Source organism: Scyliorhinus torazame, chromosome 7, assembly GCF_047496885.1.
Source record: "Scyliorhinus torazame isolate Kashiwa2021f chromosome 7, sScyTor2.1, whole genome shotgun sequence".
NCBI lineage: Eukaryota > Metazoa > Chordata > Chondrichthyes > Carcharhiniformes > Scyliorhinidae > Scyliorhinus > Scyliorhinus torazame.
The window spans coordinates 75,844,680-75,870,592 of record NC_092713.1 but is presented as its reverse complement, the minus strand read 5'-3'; the positions used below and the strand labels follow the sequence as shown (position 1 = coordinate 75,870,592).

Here is a 25,913-nt window from a genome sequence, read left to right as displayed (position 1 = left end):
ATAGGAATTGAACCCGCACTGCTGGCCTTGTTCTGCATCACAAACCAGCTGTCTAGGCCACTGAGCTAAACCAGCTCTCTTCGTCAAGTCATCATCATCAAGTTAAGAACATTTCAGCATAAACAAATGAGTAACATATATTACTTCAAGTAATATAACATGCTACCAGGAGTAGTAATATAACACAACAGAGACGAGGAAATTGATTGAAGAAAGGGGGAAAAAATATGAATGAAAATACTGTAAAAGCTTCTTAAAGTCCATGAGAAGGAAAAGATTAGCAAGGACAAATGTGTGCCAGTTAAAGCTGGAGATGAAAAACAGGGAAATGGAAGAGAAACTAAAAAAACACGGAAGAAAATACAAAAAATCTCCCAGTAATACTAGGCGACCAAGGGACTTGTGAGGAACTGAATTACATTAGTTTTAGTAAAAGGAAGGATTGGAAAAGTTTTAAAAAAAATTTCAGATGTTTTTTCCATTTAAGGGGCAATTGAGCAAGGCCAATCCACCTAGCCTGCACATCTTTGGGTTGTGAGGGTGAGACCCACACAGACACGGGGAGAATGTGCAAAGTCCACATGGACAGTGACCCGGGGCCGGGATCGAACCCAGTTCCTCAGCACCATGAGGCAGCTATGTGCCAGCAGCTCTGCCACCGTGCCACCCAGGACTGGAAACGTTAACTGGGTTGAAGGTTGATAAATTCACTAGACCATTTGAAGGAGGTGGCTAGGGAGATAATGGATGCATTGGTGGTTATCGTTCAAATTTCTATAGATTTTGGAAAGATTCCTGCAGACTGGAAAGTAACAAATGTAACCCCACTATTTAAGAAGGGAGGAATAGAGAGAATGGAGACCTACAGACCAGATAGTTCACGTCTGCAGTAGGGAAAATGTTAGAATCTATTGTAAAAGCAGGGATAACAGGGCATTTAGAAAAGAAAGCTAAAATTGGGTAGAGTCAACATGGATTTAAGAAAAGAAAATCATGTTTGACTAACTTGTTGGAGCTTTTTGAGAATGCCATTTTTAGCATAGATAAAGGTGCCAATGATTTATTAATTACATTGTTAAGGTGCATTGCGAGCACTTTGTTAAATGGCAATTACACTGTCAAGGTTCAATGGCAATTGCATTGTTAAATGGGTGATGGGGATCTTTATAATCTTTCTTATTGTCACAAGTAGGCTTACATTACCACTGCACTGAAGCTACTGTGAAAATCCCCTAGTCACCACATTCCGACGTCTGTTCGGGTACACTGAGGGAGAATTCAGAATGTCCACTTCACCTAACAAGCACGTCTTTTGGGACTTGTGGGAGGAAACTGGAGTACCCGGAGGAAACCCACGCAGACACGGTTCTCCATGGTCTGCACCATCATGTCGATGCCTTCGGTGATGCTCCTCAGTGACTGGAACATGCTCTGCAGCGCCTCAGCAATGCCCACCTGCGACTGGGACAAGCTCCGTGGCACCGCGGCCATTCCGATCTGAGAGCGGGACATGTCTCGCAGAACCTCATCAACGTCAGCCTGGCACTGTAGACATTCCCCCGGCAAGTTGGACATTCTGCCGAGACCCTCAGCCATGGCCATCACAGACTGCGCAACGCCTTGGACACCATCACTAATGGTGCCAATGTTGAGCACCAGGTTCTCCACTGTGGTCGTCACCCTTGCAGCTTTGGCCTCGGTGCCGATGACATCTCCAGTGCCCGTTGTTATGGGCCAGGGTTTAGAGAACCCCAAAGTGTATCATGGAGTTCACCTGACCCACAACTTTTAATAGATTGTGGTATGGGGAGCACACTGCCCACTCTAGAGATGTGGCACAGCAGAAATGGAAAAGTATTTTTCAAAGCAAAACAATGTTTATTCTATGAGCTCAAGTTAACCTTTATAAAACATAGTGAACATCTTAGCAACCATTAATTCAAATACAACTCCCAAAGAATACAACACTAAGTAATGCTTAATAACTTCCCAAACAACATTCAGAAGACAAAAGAAACACCCTTTAACAGAAGCACATCAGGTTTACATTCACTACTGAAAACATTTATAATTCTGAATTCATCAAATGATCAAGAGATAGTCTTTTGATGGCAGAGAGAACAGCAGTACACCTGCTTGGTCTGGCTTCAGCTCCAACACTGAAAACGAAACTAAAACACACCGTGCAGCAAACAGCCTAAAACGAAAGTAAAAAGCTGACAGCCAGCCCAGCTCCACCCACACTCTGACATCACTGATAAACACCCATTTCTTAAAGGTACATTTCTTAAGCACCCATTTCTTAAAGGTACTCTCACATGACACCGTAGCCCCTGGGACTTTTCCACGCGACTATGGATCTGCTAGAGTGACGCTGACATATCCCTCTGAATGTCTCAGCCGCACTCTAATATCTCCATCAGCTCCGGGATGACCACTTCCACAGGCTCAGCATCAGGCTGGGACCCAGCTGGGTCCTGAGATCCAGCAGACTGGACCTCTGACTGCTGTCTCACCTGGGGTTCCTGCTTCCATCTGATGTGCATAATCAACAGTGTGGTGCTCACCAGATTGTGCCCCAGGTGTCTGACCACTAACATTTATCACCTAAGTGTGTGTATCTGTGCTGGTGAAGGTGGGGATGACAGCTGTGATGCGACTATTATGGTGCCATCCTCGGAGCTCTCCTCCGAGGTTGTCACATGCGAGCCTGGAGATAGGCCGGCGCTGTCAGCTGGAGGACCTGCAGGAAAATGGACATGTGATCAGTGGGAGGGATGGGTCAGTCAGTAAGGCAATCACTACTCACGTTTGACAGGTCCTCCGGGTGGAGCCTGGTAGTTCCTCACCTCTGTGGCTTCCGCCAGCCTCCGGGTTGGTGACCACTCTGTCCACAACCACACTAGTCACCTCCAGGGCCCGCTCCTCGAAGAAGGTGAGGATTCTTATGTCTGGCACTCCACTGCCAGTCTGGGCCCTCTCCCAACAATTGTGGGAGAGCTTTTCCTGAGGAAACACAGAGAGGGCAGGCATCATTATCCACATGCGTGGTTCACAGTGGTGGGAGGGGAGGGGTGTGAAGGGTTGGGGGGGGTTTGAAGGGAGACGGGGTGGAGGGAGGGTTAGGGGTCGCATGGGGACTTGGGGGGTGGATGCTTGCCTGGGGACGGAAATGTCTTGGGGGGTGGGGGGAGAGTGTAGGTGTCTATGAACACCTGCTGCCCGGTGTAGGTCATTGACCTTTTTCCTACACTGGAGGCCAGTTCTCCTGGTCACATTCTCAGCGCTCACAGCTGCTACCACCTCATCCCAGGCAGCACTGTCCACCCTGTGGCTGACCCTCCAGGACCCTCGGGGGAACAGAACATTCATCCTGGCCTCCACTGCATCTAACAACCTCCCCAGATCTGCATCCAAATCTTGGGGCAGGTCTCCTGGGCGCTATTGTTGTGGGCTGGCTGAGCAAGTGCTGCTTAAGTGGTTGCTTGGCCCTGCTATCCAGGGGGGCAGGGGATGCTGCTGAGCACGCTGCCGCCGGTTTAGCAGCTGAGCCTTCAACTGTGGCGAGAAGCCCGTGGGGCCTTAAAGTGGGTCAAATAACGTTGAACAGCATTGCCGGCCTCGCTGGGCTGAGCGCCGGGAAGCTCACAGCAGTTGCCACTTGCTAACACACTTAGGGCGCGATTCTACGGCAAGATATCCGAGAGGCAAGAGTGCTACCAATTGAGCGAAGCTGTTCAAATGTCATATAAGCTAGATTCTGAGGATAGCAGAGCTCAGAGGTAGTTGTGGTAATGAAGGAAGTTGCAGAGGATGGAAAGGACTGCTGGCTAATGTAGATCAGTTAGCAGCAGATGGGCGACTGGAAATTGGTGCAGGATAAGAGTCGCACAGATTTTGAGCTGCAATTAACAGGGCCTGAAGGATGGCAAGGAAATCAGAAAGGCCTGAAACAGAATTTCAGGAATGGGTGCAGTGATGCAGAAGGTGTCAGAGGTTGAAGTAGCAGATGTTATTTGCAATGGAGAGGCTGGGGATAAAATTCCACTTCAGCGGAAGTGCAAAATAGGTGATTACAAATCGGCCACCTGTTACACATGCTACACAAGTTTTCATTCCATTCATGTTGCTCATAATTCCCCCATCCCGAAATTGCACCAGTTTATGAACTTAGTTTGATCAGTTGATAGCTCTTATTTCTTGCACTAAAAGCAACTTCCACGATTATTTTCTCCCCAACTGTAATTGTATCCACCTAAGATAATATCTATTTAAACATTTTACATTAAAAGGATACAGGCTTCTTCAGTGTAAGGAACTGTGCTGGTAGTTCCTCCTACTACATAACTGTAAAAGGAAACTTCCAGTGTGTAGCAGTAGGAGGTATCATCCAGAAGACCACCAAGGAAGCGACGTCCTGTGCCTGCTTTCACAGCATCTCGATTAAAGCAAGTGCTCGACTAGAAATGAGAACATTTGGAAAATTAAAAAATTTAAAAAACATCAATGCAAATAATGTTAACATGAAAACAGTTGTATTCACAATGCTACTTCAACTCCATATTATGAAATCAATGGCAATTGAATCATACTCTCTTATAATGAAAATGCCCCCGTCTCAGAATTCCCATAGCAACAACATTTGGAAAATGGGTGATTGCAAATCGGCCACCTGTTGAGCTGAAATTTGATAGCCCCTGAAATCAGGTACAGGGAGTCCAATTAATCTGCTCTGCTTGAGTGTTATGCAGGAGGTATGCCAACTTCATGCTCCATCCAATGTCCAGCCACTGCTACCTTCTTGTTGATTGGCTGGGTATCTGAGCAGGGGGCCAATGTTGTGAGTGTCAGCATTATTTATAGCTAGCCAGCACCTCATAACGGGAGGTGCATGTGGCTGCAGCAGGTGCTTGCAGTTATGCGGGAACTGATTCAGACCTGTGAACCATTGCCAATGATGGAACAATATGGGAGATACCAAGCTCCATGGTTGTTGACTTGGTGGAGGAGTTGATCAGTAAGAGCTGATAAGTAGGAGAGATGTCCTATAACAGTAATGGGCCCAGACACACACTCAGAAGGCATTAAATAAATAACCACAAAGGTTAATGTTCGGAGTAAAGCGCCAAGGGCCTGGTTGCAGTGCCACAAAAGTCCAGTGACCTTACATGAATGGTCAAGGTCAGTGAATGCATCTTCAAAAGCCATATAGCTTCAACTGCACACTGGCTTCAGACACTACTCAATTCACCAAACCCATAAAGCTCACTTACCAACAATCTCTCTCAATCGGGACTGTCAAGTCAGTTGTATGCTCCACTGTGTCCTAACACATCTAGCACTGCTGCAAGACTTGTACCTACATTTCACTGCGTACACACATTACCAGTTATTTAACCATGATTGGCATATATTCAACTTTACTGGAGGTGCCAACCCGTTGCACTGCACTCAGTGACACACTTACTTTTCGCTTGCACAACAAGGTGACACAACAGGTGGGAGCTGGCACTAACTGGGGATGGGGGGTAGATGGATGCATCTACATATCCTGACCACAATGGAGATGATGGTGCAGACTATTATTGCAACTCCCTTTGCTAAGGCGGAGACTCAAACTTTTGAATTTGATGATATCTTCCTACTCACATCTCACCTCTTCCTCATCTAACATTCCCTTAAGATTTACAAGCTGCAGATGATGAAAGCATCTGCTTCTTACTTTACTCCCCCTCCACACAAACTTTACTCTTGCGACTTTATTCTTTCAGACACCCAGGACTTCAACCTGGCCAGGCAGTGAAAGGACAACAAGAAGACACTAATGCTGAAGATGTACATCATGCAATGTCACTCTTTCTTAGGTAAAGGTAGGAGGCTACATCCTTACAGCTTTACTTTTGCATTGTGGCCAAATGGATGCTGTGACAATCAATGACTGAGGGAAGGTGGGAGGTAACTTGGTAAATTTGGAAATGGGTTGTGGTTACTGCTACTGCACTTTTCATGGACAACCTGTCCAGGAGGGCTGACTTCATAGACTCTCTTCCTGTTTCTTCTCCTCCTCCAAATGTTCTGGAGCTGCTTGTCATCTAGCTGGTGACAAGAGCTGTTCCCACAAGCATTGTGCAGCATGCAACAGATAACCACAATGCTTGATGTCCACTATTCAAGTACTGCAAGGCAATATAGGCAATAGAGACATTGGTCGGGATTCTCCGCAATCGGCACGATGTCCGCCGACCGGCGCCAAAAACGGCGTGAATCAGTCCGGCATCGCGCCACCCCCAAAGGTGCGGAATTCTCCGCATCTTGAGGGGTCGAGCCCTTACCTTGAGGGGCTAGGCCCGCGCCGGACTGATTTCCGCCCCGCCAGCTGGCGGGAAAGGCCTTTGGTGCCCCGCCAGCTGGCGCGGAAACGACTTTGCCGTGCGGCGCATGCGTGGGAGGGCCAGCGGCCGCTGACAGCATCCCCATGCATGCGCAGTGGAGGGGGTCTCTTCCGCCTCCGCCATAGTGGAGACCATGGCGAAGGTGGAAGGAAAAGAGTGCCCCCATGGCACAGGCCCGCCCGCGGATCGGTGGGACCCGATCGCGGGCCAGGCCACCGTGGGGGCACCCCCCGGGGCCAGATCGCCCCGCGCCCCCCCCCCCAGGACCCCGGAGCCCGCCCGCGCCGCCTTGTCCCGCCGGTAAGAGAGGTGGTTTGATTCTCGCCGGCGGGACAGGCATTCCAGCAACGGGACTTCGGCTCATCACGGGCCGGAGAATCACAGGGGGGGTCCCGCCAACCGGCGCGGCGCGGTTCCCACCCCCGCCGAATATCCGGTGCCGGAGAATTCGCCAACCGGCGGGGGGTGGGGGGGAATCACGCCACCCCCCCGGCGATTCTCCGACCCGGCGGGGGTTCGGAGAATCCCGCCCATTGTTTCAGCATGAAAGTAGTCTACTCCATCACATTTCATGTTGCAACAAGGTTTTCATTCTATGCATACAGCACATGCAATCTGCCCAGAAGCAGCCTTTGGTTTGTTGTGATAACTCAAGAGCATGAGGAGGAGGAGGAGGCAACCAAGACAACCTGTTTCCAGTCAGGTAGTCCATATGATACCAGTAACCACAACCCCACTTCCTCATTCACCAGCGGTCCCATATCTGTCGCTGATTGGGCACAATGCGAAAGTAAAAGCCAATACAACATAAAATGTTTAAAAACAAAATTCCATATTGCACACCCTATTGTTGCAGAATAAAAGCATCATGATCACGACTAGGATACCAGGCAATGACCTGCCTATGGCTGCACTGCAGCTGGATGCAGAAAGGTGGAATTTCTTGTGGTTTATTTTAGGGCAGAGTTAACGCACAATTCCCACAAAGCAAATATGCATTCAGTCAATAGCATCCATAGAACCATAGAATCTTTATAGTGCAGAAGGAGACCATTTGGCCCATTGATTCTGCACCGACCCTCAACGAACACACTGGGCAGGATTCTCTGACTCCCCGCCGGGCCGGAGAATCCCTGGGGGGGCGGTGCGAATCCCGCCCCAACGACGGCTGCCGTATTCTCCGGTGCCGTTTTTCGGGCCGGATTCCCACCACGCCTGTCGGGGGCCGTTGGCAGCGGCCCCCCCAGCAATTCTCCTTGCCCCGATGGACCATGCGGCCGTCTATTTTTGGCAAGTCCCGCCGGCGTGAGTCACCCAACTCACATACCGGCGGGACCTGGCAGGTAAGTCGGCGAGGGCGGTCCTCGGGGGGCGCGGGGGGATCCGACCCCCGGGGAGAGGGGGGCCACCACAGTGGCCTGGCTCGCGATCGGGATCCCACCGATCTGTAGGCGGGCTTGTTCCATGGGGGCACTCCTTTCTTCTGCGCCGGCCGCTGTAGGGCTCCGCCATGGCCGGCGTGGACAAGAGAACCCCCCGCGCATGCGCCAAAATACGGCGGCCGGTCTGCGCATGTGCTGAATCACGCCAGCAGTTTCGCGCATGCGCGAGATCACGCTGGACCTTCAGCGCATGCGCGAACATGCGCCGTCCCTTCACCGCAGGCTGGAGCGGTGCCAACCCCTCTGGCATCCACCTAGCCCTCGAAAGTCAATGCACTTTTGGGGGCTGTTGACGCCAGAGTGGTTGGCGCCAGTTCTCCCGTCGGCGTGGGGACTTAGTCCCCAGAAGGGAGAATCCCGGCTCCTATCTAGGCCTACTCCCCTGCCCTATCACTGTAACCCCACCTAACCTGCACATCTTTGGATACCAAGGGGTGGTTTTAGCATGGCCAATCCACCTAACCTGCACATCCCTTCAACTGAGGGAGGAAACCAGAGCACCCAGAGGAAATCCACGCAGACAAGGGGAGAATTCCACACAGTCACTCAAGACCTGAACTGAACGCGGGTTCCTGGTGCTGTGAGGCAGCAATGCTAACCAGTGTTCCACGTCATCATGTGGAAGCCTGCAATCCTAATGAAGATATATGCTTGCTCCACCTACTTCCTCTGCCAAAAGAGAATGAAATGTAGTTAACTTTCAATGGAGAGCGAGCATCAGTGTCTTCCCTTGTGTAATACCATCTCCAGCTTTAGCCTGGAAAGGGCCAGGTAAAGGAACGTTTACAGCTACTGACAATGCTTCGTCCTCAGTTTGTAGTTGTGCTTTTAACAGGTGGCATACAACAGCAATGATATCCTTATTGAAGCACAGACTTCGCACATATTGCTCCTCTCAGAGGTGTGAAAGTTTCTCCCTTAACACCGTAGACAAATAGTGCCCTACTGAGAGCCCTCCCATCACTTTTCCCCCCATCCCACTTTCAACACGTTGTCCTGTTCTGCATTATCTGTACATTTTCCAGGACATACTGTTACCCTGGGCAAGTGCGCGGTCAGTTCCAGCCCCACTCCTCCCAGAGTCACACCAGCAAATTAATCAATCATTATTTTTAAAATTCCTGAAGCCTTTGTCCCTGAGCTGCCCAATAATTACAGTCATTAGGTTTGTAAGTTGAAATACAATTACTGTTTATTTATAAAAAGAATAATGATGCAATCTGCAGTAAGAACAACTGGATAACAACAAGCTAACCTGCTACCCCTTTAACTGTCCCACCTTCTACTCACACACAAGAAATACAAACATGGAAAGGGGTGAAAATAATAAGGATGAAAGTCAAAAGATAAGAGTCTTTGCTTCCAATGTGTTCCTTTGGCATGTTTTTTTCACAGACAGTTTGTAGATTAAAGTCCTTGGGTTGCAACTTCATAGAATCATAGAATTTACAGTGCAGAAGGAGGCCATTCGGCCCATTGAGTCTGCACCAGCTCTTGGAAAGAGCACCCTACCCAAGGTCCACACCTCCACCCTATCCCCATAACCCAGTAACCCCACCCAACACTAAGGGCAATTTTGGACACTATGGGCAATTTAGCATAGCCAATCCACCTAACCCGCACATCTTTGGACTGTGGAAGGAAACCGGAGCACCCGGAGGAAACCCACGCACACACGGGGAGGATGTGCAGACTCCGCACAGACAGTGACCCAAGCCGGAATCGAACCTGGGACCCTGGAGCTGTGAAGCATTTGTGCTATCCACAATGCTACCGTGCTTCCCCCGACTTGTAATGATCTTCTCTGTAGTTTAGAAATGCATTACTCACAGCTTTTCCTGCAGAGGCCTCTTCGATTCACATCAAACTCTACTTTCAATTTGTGGTTTATTTCCAGGCCTCTGCCTTTTCTGGAGAGAAAGTTGGTCGGTTCACATCAGCCTTTACTGCAGAGAGAGTTGGTCGGTTCTGGACTCTGCTGACACAGCCTGTAATGATTCTCCTTGCATAGATTCATCCAGGCTCCCTGCCAGTTCAGAAGCACAGCCTTTCCGGAGAAAAACGGAGATGGGAGGGGACAGCAGTACTTCCTCTGAGCAGCCGGGAGTCAAACTGAAACCAAACCTTAACCCTTGAAGCTCTGAAACATTCCAGTGGGATCAGATCCAATCGTCACCTGTTACCAGGCAGACCACAACCTTTTGGGCCAATTCATTGGACACCATCCAAATCAATCAAACAGACTCATCACTGATGCCGGCTAATCTCTGTCATTGGTGCTGGTCCGTCTGCAATCACCAATTTAAATCAGCACAGCCTTATGGGTCCTTGGGCGGGATTCTCTGAGCCCCCTCTGGATCGGAGAATCACCGGGGGGCGGCGTGAATCCCGCCCCGCCGCTCAGACGCCGACTGCCGAATTCTCCGGCGCCGGTTTTTTGGCGGGGACGGGGAACGCGCCACGCCGGTCGGGGGCCGTTGGCAGTGGCCCCCCGGGCAATTCTCCGGTCCCCCATGGGTCGAGCAGCCGCCTATTTTCGGCCAGTCCCGCCAGCATGAATTACACATGATTTGTACTGGTGGGGCTTGCCTCTGAGGGCAGCCTGTGCAGTCCTCGGAGGGGGGGGGGGGCCCGGGGGGATCCAGCCCCGGGGAGGCCCCCCCGATAGCCTGGCCCACGATCGGGGCCCACCGATCTGCAAGCGGGCCTGTGCCCTGGAGGCACTCTTTCCCTCCGTGCCGGCCTGTGTAAAGCTCCGCCATGGCCGGCGCGGAGAAGAACCCCCCTGCTCATGCGCAAGAATCACGCCAGCGGGAGCACGCAGGCACTCCTGCGCATGCACCAACACGCGCCGGCCGGCGGAGGCCCTTCGGCGCCGGTTGGTGTGGTGCCAATCACTCCAGCGCTGGCTTAGCCCCCGAAGGTGCAGAAGAGTCCGCACCTTCCGGGCGGCCCGACGCCGGAGTGGTTCACACCACTCTTTGGCGCCGGTACAGCCCGCCCCGCCAGATACCGGAGAATCCTGGCCCTTCTGTTTGAATTAAAGGCACAGGCTGTCTCAAAGACATATATCAATATGCCAACCATGGATCATACATAAAACAGCAAAATCAAAGAAAGGTGAAGCAAGGGAATAAACAGGAACAAACAGGAAAGACCCTTACAAAACAGCATTCTGAGGGAAATATCTATGCTCCCTGTCTGGGAGCAACAGGTTTGTGCAGATGAAGTAAGCCGACCTCCACGACCATCTGGTTTACCACTTTCCACAGACCTATACAAATTTAAATAACTATAGACAGCACCAAACAGATGTACAAACAAAGCAACAACAAGATGAAATCCAGCAGCAACAAATTTGTATGCAGTTTTTTCCTTTAAATATCACTGGGCTCCTTACAGCTGCTGAATGCATGTTGAATGCTGATAGACATATCCAAACAACAGGTGCTCCCAATTTTGCACTCTGCTTGTATTTTGTGCAAACCAAAAATTTGTATTCCTTAGTTACTAAAATTAGTGAAAATGTTGCATTTTGGATGAATGTCATATGTTTGTGGTCAGTATTACAATCTCAGGCTCCGCAGTGGCTCGGATACTGACTGAAACCCCAATATTTTAGTTTATTTTTAGACTTTGTGGAAAGAATGATTCACTCCAGGAATGATTGCATGAAAAAATAAGCTTTGGTATTTCTTTTTAAAAAAATAACTTGGTGTACCCAATTCATTTTTTCCAATTAAGGGGCAATTTAGCGTGGCCAATCCACCTATCCTGCACATCTTTGGGTTGTGGGAGCGAAACCCATGGAGAATGTGCAAACTCCACACTGACAGTGACCCAGAGCCTGTATCGCACCTGGGGCTTTGGTATTTCTAAAACAAAGCTTGATTATGAATACAACATTAAACTTATGGGGCAAAATTCTCCGTTATCGGCGGAAACTCCGCCGATCGGCGCAAAAAACGGCGCAAATCCCACTTGCGTCACGTCATAAAAATGGGCCGATAGTCTGCGGCCCGAAATGGGCTAGCAGCGACGTAACGGGATCCGCGCTTGCGCAGTGGTTCACGCCGTGCAGCGTCATACGCGCTGCACGGCGTGACGGCTCATAAGGCCGCGCAGCTCCCCCCCACCCGACCGGAACAGCCGACCGCAACACCCGACTTGATGGCTGGCCGTCGCTCAGCCCCGAGGTTCGAGTCACGCGATGTGGAGGCGCTCCTGGATGCGGTGGAGCAGAGGAGGGACGCCCTGTATCCCGGGCACGGCCGCAGAGTTGCCCCACGCCACAGCCGGCGTCTGTGGAGGGAGGTGGCTGAGGCCGTCACCGCTGTGGCCCTAACACCACGGACAGGCACCCAGTGCCACAAGAAGGTGAACGACCTCGTCAGAGCAGGCAGGGTGAGCGTCCCCCATATCCCCCATATCCCCTCTCCCCCAAATCCCCCCCTCCCCCATATCCCCCCCACCCCCATATCCCCCCTCCCCCATATCCCCCATATCCCCCCTCCCCCATATCCCCCATATCCCCCCTCCCCCATATCCCCCATATCCCCCCTCCCCCATATCCCCCATATTCCCCCCTCCCCATATCCCCCCTCCCCCATATCCCCCATCCCCCATATCCCCCATATCCCCCCTCCCCCATATCCCCCCTCCCCCATATCCCCCATATCCCCCCTCCCCCATATCCCCCATATTCCCCCCTCCCCCATATCCCCCCTCCCCATATCCCCCATATCCCCCCTCCCCCATATCCCCCCCTCCCCCATATGCCCCATATCCCCCCTCCCCCATATCCCCCATATTCCCCCCTCCCCCATATCCCCCCTCCCCCATATCCCCCATATCCCCCCTCCCCATATTCCCCATATCCGCCCCTCCCCCATATCCCCCATATTTCCCCCCTCCCCATATCCCCCCTCCCCCATATCCCCCCTCCCCCAAATCCCCCATATTCCCACCTCCCCCATATCCCCCCTCCCCCATATTCCCCATATCCCCCCCTCCCAATATCCCCCCTCCCACATATCCCCCCTCCCCCATATCCCCCATATCCCCCCTCCCCCATATCCCCCCTCCCCCATATCCCCCACATCCCCCCTCCCCCATATCCCCCATATCCCCCCTCCACCATATCCCCCATATTCCCCCCTCCTCCATATCCCCCATATCCCCCCTCCCCCATATCCCCCATATCCCCCCTCCCCCATATCCCCCATATCCCCAAGTGAATCCAGCCCTAACCTTAACCTCTGCAATGCACGCGCAACCGATGGCGTGCATTCATATACCTGCCTAACACTGTTGCCTTTTACCCCTGCCACCACCCCCCCCCCCCACCCCCCAGGAGAAGCGCGCACACAACAATAGGGAGCATGTGAGGACTGGAGGAGGGCCCGCTGATGAGAGGCCACTGACCGTACACGAGGAAAGGGCCCTGGAACTGGCTGGCGGACCTGAGGACCGGGAGGTTGCTGATGCAGAGGTCGGGGCCCCACGAGCAAGTGAGCCACCAACAGCCCGTCCCCATATCCCCCCTCCCCTATATCCCCCTCTCCCGTATCACCTGATCACTGCCTGATGTCTAACCATGCATGCTTCATTGTGTATCGCAGGACCAAACGTCCAGGCACCCATCCCCGCAGATGCAGACCGCCCGCAGGATGCCCCTAGGAGACCACGGGAGACGGAGAGACCCGCACCCTCCAGCATGCGACGCCCGCAGGATGCCCCTCGGAGACCACGGGAGACGGAGAGACCCGAACCCTCCAGCATGCGACGCCCGCAGGATGCCCCTCGGAGACCACGGGAGACGGAGAGACCCGAACCCTCCAGCATGCGACGCCCGCAGGATGCCCCTCGGAGACCACGGGAGACGGAGAGACCCGAACCCTCCAGCATGCGACGCCCGCAGGATGCCCCTCGGAGACCACGGGAGACGGAGAGACCCGAACCCTCCAGCATGCGACGCCCGCAGGATGCCCCTCGGAGACCACGGGAGACGGAGAGACCCGAACCCTCCAGCATGCGACGCCCGCAGGATGCCCCTCGGAGACCACGGGAGACGGAGAGACCCGAACCCTCCAGCATGCGACGCCCGCAGGATGCCCCTCGGAGACCACGGGAGACGGAGAGACCTGGAGCAACAGGGAGACGACACCCCCGTCACGTGCGGGAGCGACCACCCAGCGATGAGGGGGGCAGCCACAGGCCCCCGTCACATCCGAGCCAGGACACCACTACCCAGGACACCACTATCCAGGACACCCCTACCCGGGACACCACTACCCAGGACACCCCTACCCGGGACACCACTACCCGGGACAGCACTACCCGGGACAGCACTACCCGGGACAGCACTACCCGGGACAGCACTACCCAGGACACCCCTACCCGGGAAGACGAAATACCGGACAGTGACTCAGAGTGGATGGGTGGAGACGAACCCCCACCCCAAAGTGCCATGGACTCAGAGTGGGACGAAGAGCACGACACAACGCCACTGCTGTCACCAACACCCTCCACCATCGCAGAAACACTCACCACGGTTGGGCACTTTAGTGATGAGGCATCTGGTACACTCACTGGTGCGCACAACACAGCCGTCCCGGTACAGCAGGTGGAGGTAGGAGCAGCAGAGGGACCGGGCGGTCGGAGGGCAGCCCAGGCCAAGCGAACATCTGCCGCCCAGATGGATCCCGGGTTCCTGCAGTTACCACACCCACACATAGATCCGATGCAACCACCGACACGGAGACGAGCAAATAGGGTGACGGGTGGCTTGCGGCGGCTGCGGTCGCAGGTGGAGGAGTCCACCCGCGTCCAGGAGCTGGGAGTGGTCCCGGTCATGCGTGCCACCCAGGCTGACACCGCACGGGTGGCGTCCGCGGTGGAGGCAATGGGTGCGACGGTGTCAGACATGGGGAACGGTTTGCGAGGCCTGGGGCCTTCCGTGCAGGCGGCGTCTGTGGCCCAGGAAATGGCTGCCCTCTCACAGGAGGCCATGAGCCAGTGCCAGCGCCAGATGGCAGAGGCGCTCAACGCCATAGCCCAGTCTCAGCAGGCCATGGCCCAGTCTCAGCAGGCCATAGCCCAGTCTCTGCAGGCCATGGCCCAGTCTCTGCAGGCCATGGCCCAGTCTCAGCAGGCCATCGCTGAGGGCATCGGCGCCAGTGGCCATGTGCGAGCTGGCGTCGCACTGTCGCAGACAGGGTTCGACAACCCCCTGGGCTCCATGGCTGCAAACCTGCAGACCCCTGTCGATACCAGCACGGGCCTCCAGGACTGGCAGCGTCAGATGTCGGGGGCGCGTCGGATGGCCAGTCCGTTCGCATCCCCCACCCATGTAGAGGCCTGGGGGCCATCGGGCACCCCGAGGGAGGAGGAGGTGGTGTGGTCCGTCCCGGCTCCCTCTGTAGGGGAGGTCCCGGTACACCGCGACACCTCGGACTCCCCCCCTTCCGTCCCAGGTGCATCGGGTGGGCAACGGGCAGGACAGGCTGGCAGCTCGCCATCCCAGTCGCCCGGGCCGCAGCCTGGCCCATCTAGGCCAGGACGCCCCAGGAAACGGCCGCCAAAGGGATCCAGTGTCAGAGGGCAGGAATCACAGGAGTCCACCTCCAGTTCTGCTGTACCGTCTGGGGAACCACGTCGACGTAGTCAAAGGGCCCGTAAGGCCAAACAATTAGACACTGAGTAAGTTGGCACGGGTGCAGGGCACAGATGAGTTTTAGGCGCTAGGGCACGTGCATGAACTGCTTTGGTTATTAAAGTCAATGTTACACCTACCGAAGCTGCCTTTGTGCTCTGTCCAAAGTGTGCGGGGGTGTCATGTACGTTGAGCTCAAGTGTGTGTGTGAGGGGTGGTCTTATCTCAGCCCCAGGTGAGTCTGCCCCCTTCCCCCTGGGCCGCCATCAACATCCCCCGGGCAGAGGACGGGACCGTGCGCTGCAGTGTCACAGCCGCATGCAGGGATGGTCCGGGTGGATGGTGGTACTGTGGCCATGGGTCAGACATAGTCCAACGATGTAGAGCCAGGAGCTCATCGGAGGCGGGTTGTCATCATTCTCCATGGCCTGCGATAGACACGCGTCCACCCGCAACTGGGTGAGCCCGGCCCGTTGTGCCGCCGGTGGATCGGCAATTGGGAGTGGGGGGGTGGTGTGCATGCGGGTGGGGTGTGTGGGGTTGGGGAGGGGGGTGAGGGTGCTGGGTGGGTGGATGGGTGGGGGGTGTGGGTGGTCGGCTGTTGTCATGGTGTGCGGTCTGTGGCCATACTACCCGATTCCCACGCCCATCTAGTCAGTAAAGCGGGCGTCTATCAGTCTGTCCCGTGCCCGCTGGGCCAGCCGGTAACGGTGGACAGCCACCCGTCTGTGTCTACCCCGTCTGCCCTGACCATTGCCCCCATCCCCCTCATCTGGGGAGGACTGCGCCTCTTCCTGCTGCTCCTCCACTCCGCCCTCCTCTGCCTGCGGCACATCGCCCCTCTGCTGGGCTATGTTGTGCAGGACGCAGCACACCACAATGATGCGGCCGACCCTATCTGACCGATACTGGAGGGCGCCCCCAGAGAGGTCCAGGCACCTGAAACGCATCTTCAGCACGCCAAAGCACCTCTCGATCACTCCCCTTGTCGCTACATGGGCATCATTGTAGCGGTTCTCCGCCTCATTGCGTGGCCTCCGTATAGGCGTCATCAGCCACGATCGCAATGGGTAGCCCCTGTCGCCCAGCAACCAGCCCCTCAGCCGGGGATGGCGTCCCTCGTACATGCCGGGGATGGATGACCGCGACAACACGAATGAGTCGTGTACACTGCCTGGGTGACGGGCGCAGACGTGCAGGATCATCATGCGGTGGTCGCAGACCACCTGTACGTTCATCGAATAGGTCCCCTTCCTATTAGTGAACACGGCCCTGTTATCTGCAGGTGGCCGCACGGCGACATGCATCCCATCGATCGCGCCCTGGACCATGGGGAACCCGGCAACGGCAGAGAAGCCCACGGCCCGGGCATCTTGGCTGGCCCGGTCCACGGGGAAGCGGATGTAGCGGTGCGCCATGGCATAAAGGGCATCTGTCACTGCCCGGATGCACCGATGCACCGATGTCTGCGATATGCCGGACAGGTCCCCACTCGGTGCCTGGAATGACCCCGTTGCATAAAAGTTCAGGGCCACCGTAACCTTGACGGACACGGGGAGAGGGTGTCCCCCGCCAGTGCCACGCGGTGACAGGTGTGCCAGCAGGTGGCAGATGTGTGCCACGGTTTCCCGGCTCATCCGGAGTCTCCTCCTGCATTCCCGGTCCGTGAGGTCCTGGTATGACTGCCGGGGCCGGTACACACGGGGCGCCCTCGGGTGCCTCCGTTGCCGTGGGGCCACGACGTCCTCCTCCCCCTCCTCGTCCTGTCGGTCAGGTGTCCCTCCAGCCTGGGCGGCTGCCGCCTGCCCTTCTGCGGCAGCCTGCGCCGCCTCTCTGGCACGCTCCTCCTCCTCCTCCTCCTCCTCCTCCTCCTCATCCAGGGCAACATAGACATGAGCGGCTGCCACCACGGCGGCCAACATCGCTGGATGGTCTGAAAACATGACGGCCTGGTGGGGGGGAGGGGAACGACGACATGTCATCATTGCCCATATCCCCTCCTCCCCCCAGCCAGGTGGCATGGACCGCATGGGTCCAACTGTTGGAGGCTGACACCTGGCCAGGTGGGCCAACTCATTTGCCCTCCCATCACCCACCCCGGCACGGACCCCCCCAACATCCACCCCGGCACGGACCCCCCCCCAACCTCCACCCCAGCACGGACCCCCTCCCCAACCTCCACCCCGGCACGGACCCCCTCCCCAACCTCCACCCCGGCACGGACCCCCTCCCCAACCTCCACCCCGGCACAGACCCCCTCCCCAACCTCCACCCCGGCACGGACCCCCTCACCAACCCCCAACCTCCACCCCAGCACGGACCCCCCCCCCCAACCTCCACCCCGGCACGGACCCCCTCCACAACCCCCAACCTCCACCCCGGCACGGACCCCCTCCCCAACCCCCAACATCCACCCCAGCACGGACCCCCCCCCAACCTCCACCCCGGCACGGACCCCCTCCACAACCCCCAACCTCCACCCCGGCACGGACCCCCTCCCCAACCCCCAACCTCCACCCCAGCACGGACCCCCCCCCAACCTCCACCCCGGCACGGACCCCCTCCACAACCCCCAACCTCCACCCCGGCACGGACCCCCCCCCAACCTCCACCCCAGCACGGACCCCCCCCCAACCTCCACCCCGGCACGGACCCCCTCCCCAACCTCCACCCCGGCACGGACCCCCTCCCCAACCTCCACCCCGGCACGGACCCTCTCCCCAACCTCCACCCCGGCACGGACCCCCTCCCCAACCTCCACCCCGGCACGGACCCCCTCCCCAACCCCCAACCTCCACCCCAGCACGGACCCCCCCCCCAACCTCCACCCCGGCACGGACCCCCTCCACAACCCCCAACCTCCACCCCGGCACGGACCCCCTCCCGGCACTCCCCCGGAGCCCAGCCTACTCTAACCACCCCCCCCCCACCCCCCGCCGCACACACACACAAGCCGAGACACACCTCTCCTCAGGCAATCAGTCTGCGGCCACGCCATTTCCTGCACAGAGCCAACCCCCCAGGCCGTCACTCACCTCCACGCTGGTCGGCGTGAGCCTGGAGCACCGGGTCACGCCGATGAAAAGGAGGTTTGATTCACGTCGACGTGAACGGTCATCACGTCGACGGGACTTCGGCCCATCCGGAAGGGAGAATATCGGCAGGCCGAAAATCGGCTGCCTTGCGCAGACCCGTGACATTCTCCGCGGCAGCGGCGCCATTAACGCCCCGCCGACTTTTCTCCCTTCGGAGACTTCGGCGGGGGCGGGGGCGGGATTCACGGCGGCCAACGGCCATTCTCCGACCCGGCGGGGGGTCGGAGAATGACGCCCATGACTTCACATTCAAGAAGAACGGAGGCGGGATTCTCCGTTTTAGCGGCAGAGTGTTGACGCCGTCGTAAATGCCGTAGCGTTTTACATAGAAAATAGAACACAGAACATACAGTGCAGAAGGAGGCCATTCGGCCCATCGAATCTGCACCAACCCACTTAAACCCTCACTTCCACCCTATCTCCGTAACTCAATAACCCCTCCTAACCTTTTTTTGGTCACTAAGGGTAATTTATCATGGCCACGCAGACACGGGGAGAATGTGCAGGCTCCACACAGACAGTGACCCAGTGGGGAATCGAATCTGGGACCCTGGCGCTGTGAAGCCACAGTGCTAGCTACTTGTGCTACCGTGCTACGTAGTGGGGTCATCTGGCCGCTAAGAGCAGCGCTCCCCCAACCCTCAGGGGACTAGCACGGCACTGGAGCACTTCACGCAGCTCCAGCTGCCGATACGGGCCCCAGCACGGCCGGTGTGGGTCCATGCATGTGCGTGGGTTGCCTTCTCTGTGCCAGCCCCCATGCAACATGGCGGAGACCTGTAGGGACCTGGTATGGAGGAACATAGGCCCCCCCCCGAATTAACTTTCCCGCCAATCGGGAGCCACCGATCACGGGTCTGGCCACCGTTGAGGCCCCCCCCCCCACCGAGTCGGATCCCTCCTCCCCCCCACCAGGACGACCCCCGCAGCCAGAACACCGAGGTCCCGCCGGGTAGGACCACAGGCAAACGACGGCGGAGGATCGGCAGCCCGCCGTCGGAGCGGTGTGGCGGGTTTCGCGCACCCCGGCGATTCTCTGACCCGGCGCGGGACCAGAGAATCCCGCTCCAGCTTACAATTACCCCTTAACACACCTATACAATTTCCAACTAAACAACAAGAAAAGCAACATACACCTCTTAATCCACCTTAAAGTTAGTAGGGCATACACTGTTTGTGTCAACTTTGCATATTCAAAGATCAAAGGAAATTACAGCACCGGAACAGGCCCTTTGGTCCTCCAAGCTGGCACCGACCATGAACCCTTCTGGGGACCATGTCCCTCTATTCCCATCCTATTCATGTATTTGTCAAGATGCCCCTTAAAAGTCACTATCTTATCTGCTTCCACTACCTCCCACAGCAGTGAATTCCAGGTTCCCACCACCCTCTGTGTAAAAAGACATGCCTCATACATTCTCCTTTAAACCTTGTCCCTTGCACCTTAAACTATGCCCCCTAATAATTGACTCTTACACCCTGGGAAAAAGTTTCTGACTATCCACTCTGTACATGCCCCTCATAATCCTGTAGACATCTATCAGGTCGCCCCTCAACCTCCATCGTGTCTGCTTGGGTCTCACCCCCACAGCCCAAAAGATGTGCAGAATAGGTGGATTGGTCATGCTAAATTGCCCCTTAATTGGAAAACAAAATTGGGTATTTTAAGTTTTCAAAGAATGTAAATAAAAAAAGAATTAGCAGGGCATACTTGCTTTATAAAACAGATTTGGCTGTGGTTGGAATCCCTTCAGACTCCGGATGAATATCCACTAGGTTGTTTCAGCCTCTTCCTTGTCTTCAGAGAAGACTGCTCTGCCTTAACATATTATTACTCTTTTTTTAACTATCTTACTTGGAAAGAATTGTGGACTTAGAGTCAGGCTGGTCAGAATTCAGCTCCTCTCTCTCTCAAAGCTTCTCCAAATTCACTGCCTCTCTGCTTTTTCTGGGCTCCACCCAACAATGACCTCATCTCCCCAAGCTGAAAAATAAACCATATCTGCAGGCTACAAAAGCACATCAACTCCCCAGTGACCTCCCCATTCAATCCACATTCCATTAGTCAATTTTACATGCTTTTTCCCAGAAGCAACACAAAATCCTTTTTAAAACCATGACCATTACAACCAAACACTGTACACCCAGGATTTTAACCCTTAACTTGTCCCAATATTTAGAAGTCAATATTACTAAACTCCTCCAAGCGTCACACAGAGATAACAAACCTGTTGTGGTGAGTAGCACAACTCACTTATGCCATTATTGTTTAATTTTAAAAAAAATTTGAGTACCCAATTCTTTTCTTTTCCAATTAAGGAGCAATTTAGCATGGCCAATCCACCCTGCACATCGAGTCATAGAGGTTTACAGTATGAAAATGGACCCTTCAGCCCAACTTGTCCATGCCACCCAGTGTTTACGACTAAGCTAGTTCCAATTGCCTGCATTTGACCCATATCCTCTATCCCCATCTTTCCCACAGAACTGTCTAAATGCTTTTTAAAAGATAAAATTGTACCCCCCTCTACTACTGCCTCTGGCAGCTCGTTTCAGACACTCACTACACTCTTTATGAAAAAATCACCCTTCTGGACCCTTTTGTATCTCTCCCCCCCTCACCTTAAATCTATGCCCTCTAGTTTAAGACTCCCCTACCTTTGGAAAAGATGTTGACTATCCACCTTATCTATGCCCCTCATTATTTTATAGACCTCTATAAAATCATCCCTAAGCCTCCTACGCCCCAGGGAAAAAAGTCCCAGTCTATCCAACCTCTCCTAATAACTCAAACCATGAAGTCCCGGTAGTATCTTGCAAATCTCTTCTGCACTCTTTCTAGTTTAATTATATCCTTTCTATAATAGAGTGACCAGAACTGTACACCATATTCCAAGTGTGGTCTTACTAATATCTTGTACAACTTCAGCAACATGTCCCAACTCCTAATTCAATGTTCTGACCAATAAACCAAGCATGCCGAATGTCTTCACCACCCTGTCCACCTGTGACTCCACTTTCAAGGAGCTATGAACCTGTACTCCTAGATCTTTTTGTTCTATAACTCTCCCCAACACCCCACCATTAACTGAGTAGGCCCTGCCCCAATTCAATCTACCAAAATCCATCACCTCACATTTATCTAAATTAAACTCCATTCGCCATTCATCAGTCCACTGACCCAATTGATCAAGATCCCGTTGCAATCCGAGATAACCTTCTTCACTATCCACTGTGCCACCAATCTTGGTGTCATCTGCAAACTTACTAACCATGCCTCCTAAAATCTCATCCAAATCATTAATATAAGTAACAAATAACATTGGACCCAGCATTGATCCCTACGCCACACCGCCGGTCACAGGCCTCCAGTTCGATAAACAACCCTCTACAACCACCTTTTGTCTTCTGTCATCAAGCCAATTTTATATCCAATTGGCTATCTCACCCTGGATCCCATGAGATTTAACCTTATGCAACAACCTACCATGAGGTACCTTGTCAAAGGCCTTGCTAAAGTCCATGTAGGCAACGTCGACTGCACTGCCCTCATCTACCTTTTTTGGTTACCCCTTCAAAAAACTCAATCAAATTCGTCAAATATGACTTTCCACTCACAAAGCCATGCTGACTTTCCCTAGTTAGCCCTTGCCTGTCTAAATGCCTGTAGATCCTGGGCGGGATTCTCCACCCCCACGCCGAAGTGGCCGTGCCGTCGTGAACGCCGTTGAGGTTCACAACGGCGCGGAACGGCCCCGGTCCCGGCAGATTCAGGCCCTGACAATGGGCCAGTATCGGGGCCGCGTCGTCTACCCGCGCCAGGCCTTTTCGCCTGCGTAAAAGCGGCGCCGCATCGATGACGCGGCCGACGCCGCATAACAGACGTCATCCGCGCATGCGCGGGTTGGCCGGTGCCAACCCGCGCATGCGTGGTTGCCGTCCTGTCCAAATCCGCCCCGCAAGAAGATGGGGGACGGATCTTGCGGGGCCGCGGAAGGAAGGAGGTCCTCCTTCAGAGAGGACGGCCCGACGATCGGTGGGCACCAATCGCGGGCCACCCCACATTCAAGGTGAAGCCCGGTGCAGGATCCCCCCTTGCCCCCCACAGGCCGCCCCCCCAGCGTTCACGCACCGCCCACGACTGTAGCGAACAGGTGTGGACGGCGCTGGGGTGAACCTGCCGTTTTGGCCTGGCCGCTCGGCCCATCCGGGCCTCAGAATAGCGGGGGTGCCGGAGAATCGCCATTTTGGGTATCTCCGGCGATTCTCCGGCCTGCGAAACTCGACCGGCCCGTTCCCGCCGCTTGGGAGAATCGCGTGAGGGCGTCGGACCGGCGGCCCCGGAAATTTCGGCGGCCCAGGCGATTCTCCCAACCGGCGTGGGAGTGGAGAATCGCGCCCCATGTCTCTCAGAATACCTTCTAACAATTTACCCACCACAGATGTTAGGCTCACCGGTCTGCAGTTCCCAGGCTTATCCCTACAGCCCTTTTTAAACAAAGGAACAACATTTGTTACCCTTCAATCTTCAGGCACAATGCCTGTGGTTGTTGACAATTCAAATATCTCTGCTAGGGGACGCAAAATGTCCTCCCTCGCCTCCCACAATGTCCTGGGATACATTTCATCAGGTCTCAGGGATTTATCTAACTTGATGCGCTAGAGAGAGTCAGAAGTGCAGATAGTGTAAGTGAGCATAGATCATAGTTTATATCAGTATTAAGATTATCTGTAGATGAGTGTAGTTTAAATGTTAATAATCAACTGTGTATTCTTTAGGAGTATGTGTCGAATCCAAATTAATAGTGTTAATAAATTTATAGCTTTGTTTAAGTTCAAGTTATTTTGTGGTCTTTGTGAACACTACACCAACCATCCTGAAATAAGCAACACAAAGAACACCACATGGTACCAGGCATCTATTTCTATTAGTAAGCTGTGGTGGTCTTTGTGAGGGGTTTCCAGGATGGAAGGAGTAGTGATCACAAAGATACACAAAGCTCTTTTGAAGAACGAAACTAATTTTATTAACACTACTAAATTTGAGTTTGACACTTATTCTGAATAGCAAACATACGTGTAAGAATTAAGCTACACTTACTAACACGATCTCTTTCTACTAATTATAACTATTATATCTCAATTAACACTGCAATACACTATGAATCTTATCTTCATCAGCTCCAGTCTAATCTCCTCCCCTTAGCTTAAGAGCCAGTGCAATTTATAGTACTGTCCCTTAGCTCCCTCTAGTGGCTAACATTAACTCTTCACATGCTGTACATTTGTATAATGTCAGATAAGCAACAGATAGATTAGGAAAGATTCGCATAAGGAGATTGATGAAACAATCCAGAAGCTACAAAACTCAGAAAATCTATGACAAATACCAATCGGAAGATGATGGAGGGTCTGAAGAAGCCTGACCACTTCTGGACAGACTGTAAACTATGCCAGAACTGGACTTTCTTTAAACAACAGTTTGACGTTTTCCTTTCTGCCTCCGCACTTGAAAGTGCCTCTGGCCAAAGGAAAATAGCACTCCTATTGAATTTGGCTGGACCGCAAGCATTAGAACTTTCTAATTTGTTTGAATTCAGTGCTGATGAGGATAAAACTAAATACAACATGGTGCTACAAAAGTTCGATACACACTGTAAGAAGCAGGTGAATGAGACCTATGAGCGCTACATATTCAGAAAAAGGCTGCAGTTAAGAGGGGAGTCGGTAGATTCTTTCATAACAGCTTTAAAACTAAGAGTGCAGTCCTATAACTTTTCCTCAGCAGCCGATTCAACGCTGCATGATCAAGTTGTGCTCAGGATAAATGCCGAACGTTTGCATAGGAAAATGCTAAGATGACCAGTTTTACTGCTTGAAGACGTGATTAATATGTGCAAGACCAGTTAACAGGCATCGACTGCATAATACAGAGATTGTGGCAAAAGAAAAGAGCACAAAATCGTGAAAAGTGGCTGACTCTATTAATGCTGTGTCGCAACAAAGAAAACTGCATACAATGGCTGGTGGCCATTTTGAGAGTGACATCACGACGTGATGATGTGCACACGCTGTGGCCACGGCCACAGTAAAAACAATTGTCTGGCAAAAGGCAAACAATATTCCAATTGTTGCAAGTTGAAACACTTGCAGCACAGTGTCGTTTATCAGCAACTTCTCCAGTAACCAAATTTTAAAAGTCCTACAGTGATTTCAGATGGATCCATCGGGTTAAGAGTGAAGAGAAAAAATCTAACATTGTAGCCGATAGAGAGGATTGCTCACCGTATACACTTTCAGATACTTTCATGATAGGAGCAGTCACTAGGATTAATTCACTGGATCACAATGATAGATCAGTGCAAGAGCTCTCAAAGATAATTAAGGCGTGGACTGTCTCATGAGAAATAGATGGCAAACAAATACCATTTAAAATTGACACAGGAGCACACGTAAATATTATCATGGAAAGATATTTAAGACAAGCTTATAGGACACCACTGATATAGCAATCCACTTGTCGGCTCACAAATTACAATGGTAACATGATAGTCACAAGAGGATCCTGCCGTCCTGTTAGAAATGGGAAAATTGAGATACCCATTGACTTCAAGATTGCAGAGGGTGAGAAATCATTATTTTGTGAAAAATTGAAGCTAGTTAAAAGGGTTCACTCAACCAGTATTTCAACTGACCTAAATGAAGAGTCAACGGAAGACTTGGGTGTTGTGGACAACCTCTCCAAAGCTACCACTGATGCTGTCACATCAGAATCCAAGACAACCACTGATGCTGACACATCAGAACCCGAGATAGTCCAAATAGTGGAATCTCAAGCCTCTTTCTTTACCGAGATACTACCAGTGTCTGACCGCAAACTACGCAGAACCAAAGCCAAAACTGAAAAGGATTAACCAGCAGGTTAAGCAATACGTAAAAGAAGGATGGTCTACTGGATATCGATCTGCCTTTCGAGAGATAAGAGATAATCTTTTTGCAATAGATGGTTTCCTGCTCAAGGGAGATAGGACTGTGATTCTTGCCAGTTTACGTTTAGGGATCCTGCAGCAGATTCACGAGGGTCATCTGGGCATCGATAAATGTCGTAGAAGAGCCACACAGTCGGTGTATTGGCTGGGAATCAACAGAGACATTGATCAATATGTACCACAATGCACAATTTACCAGATGCATCAGCTAGCACAGAGCAAAGAAAGCATGAAAGAGATAGAAATCGTTACCAGTCCATGGAACAAAGTGTGCATGGATTTGTTTTATTTCCATAGTCGTAACTATTTGGTGGTCATAGACTATTCCTCCAACTGTCCAG

General features: G+C 53.2%; 1 protein-coding gene across 1 annotated transcript in view; it reads right to left on the bottom strand.

Moving 5' to 3' along the window:
- Positions 1-25,913, bottom strand: part of agbl4 (AGBL carboxypeptidase 4) — a 1,365,393-nt gene that overhangs the window by 198,943 nt on the left and 1,140,537 nt on the right. Inside the window, exon 11 of the mRNA XM_072510915.1 lies at positions 4,298-4,460. Coding sequence (XP_072367016.1) covers positions 4,298-4,460 — 163 coding nt within the window. The remainder of the gene's footprint in view (positions 1-4,297; positions 4,461-25,913) is intronic.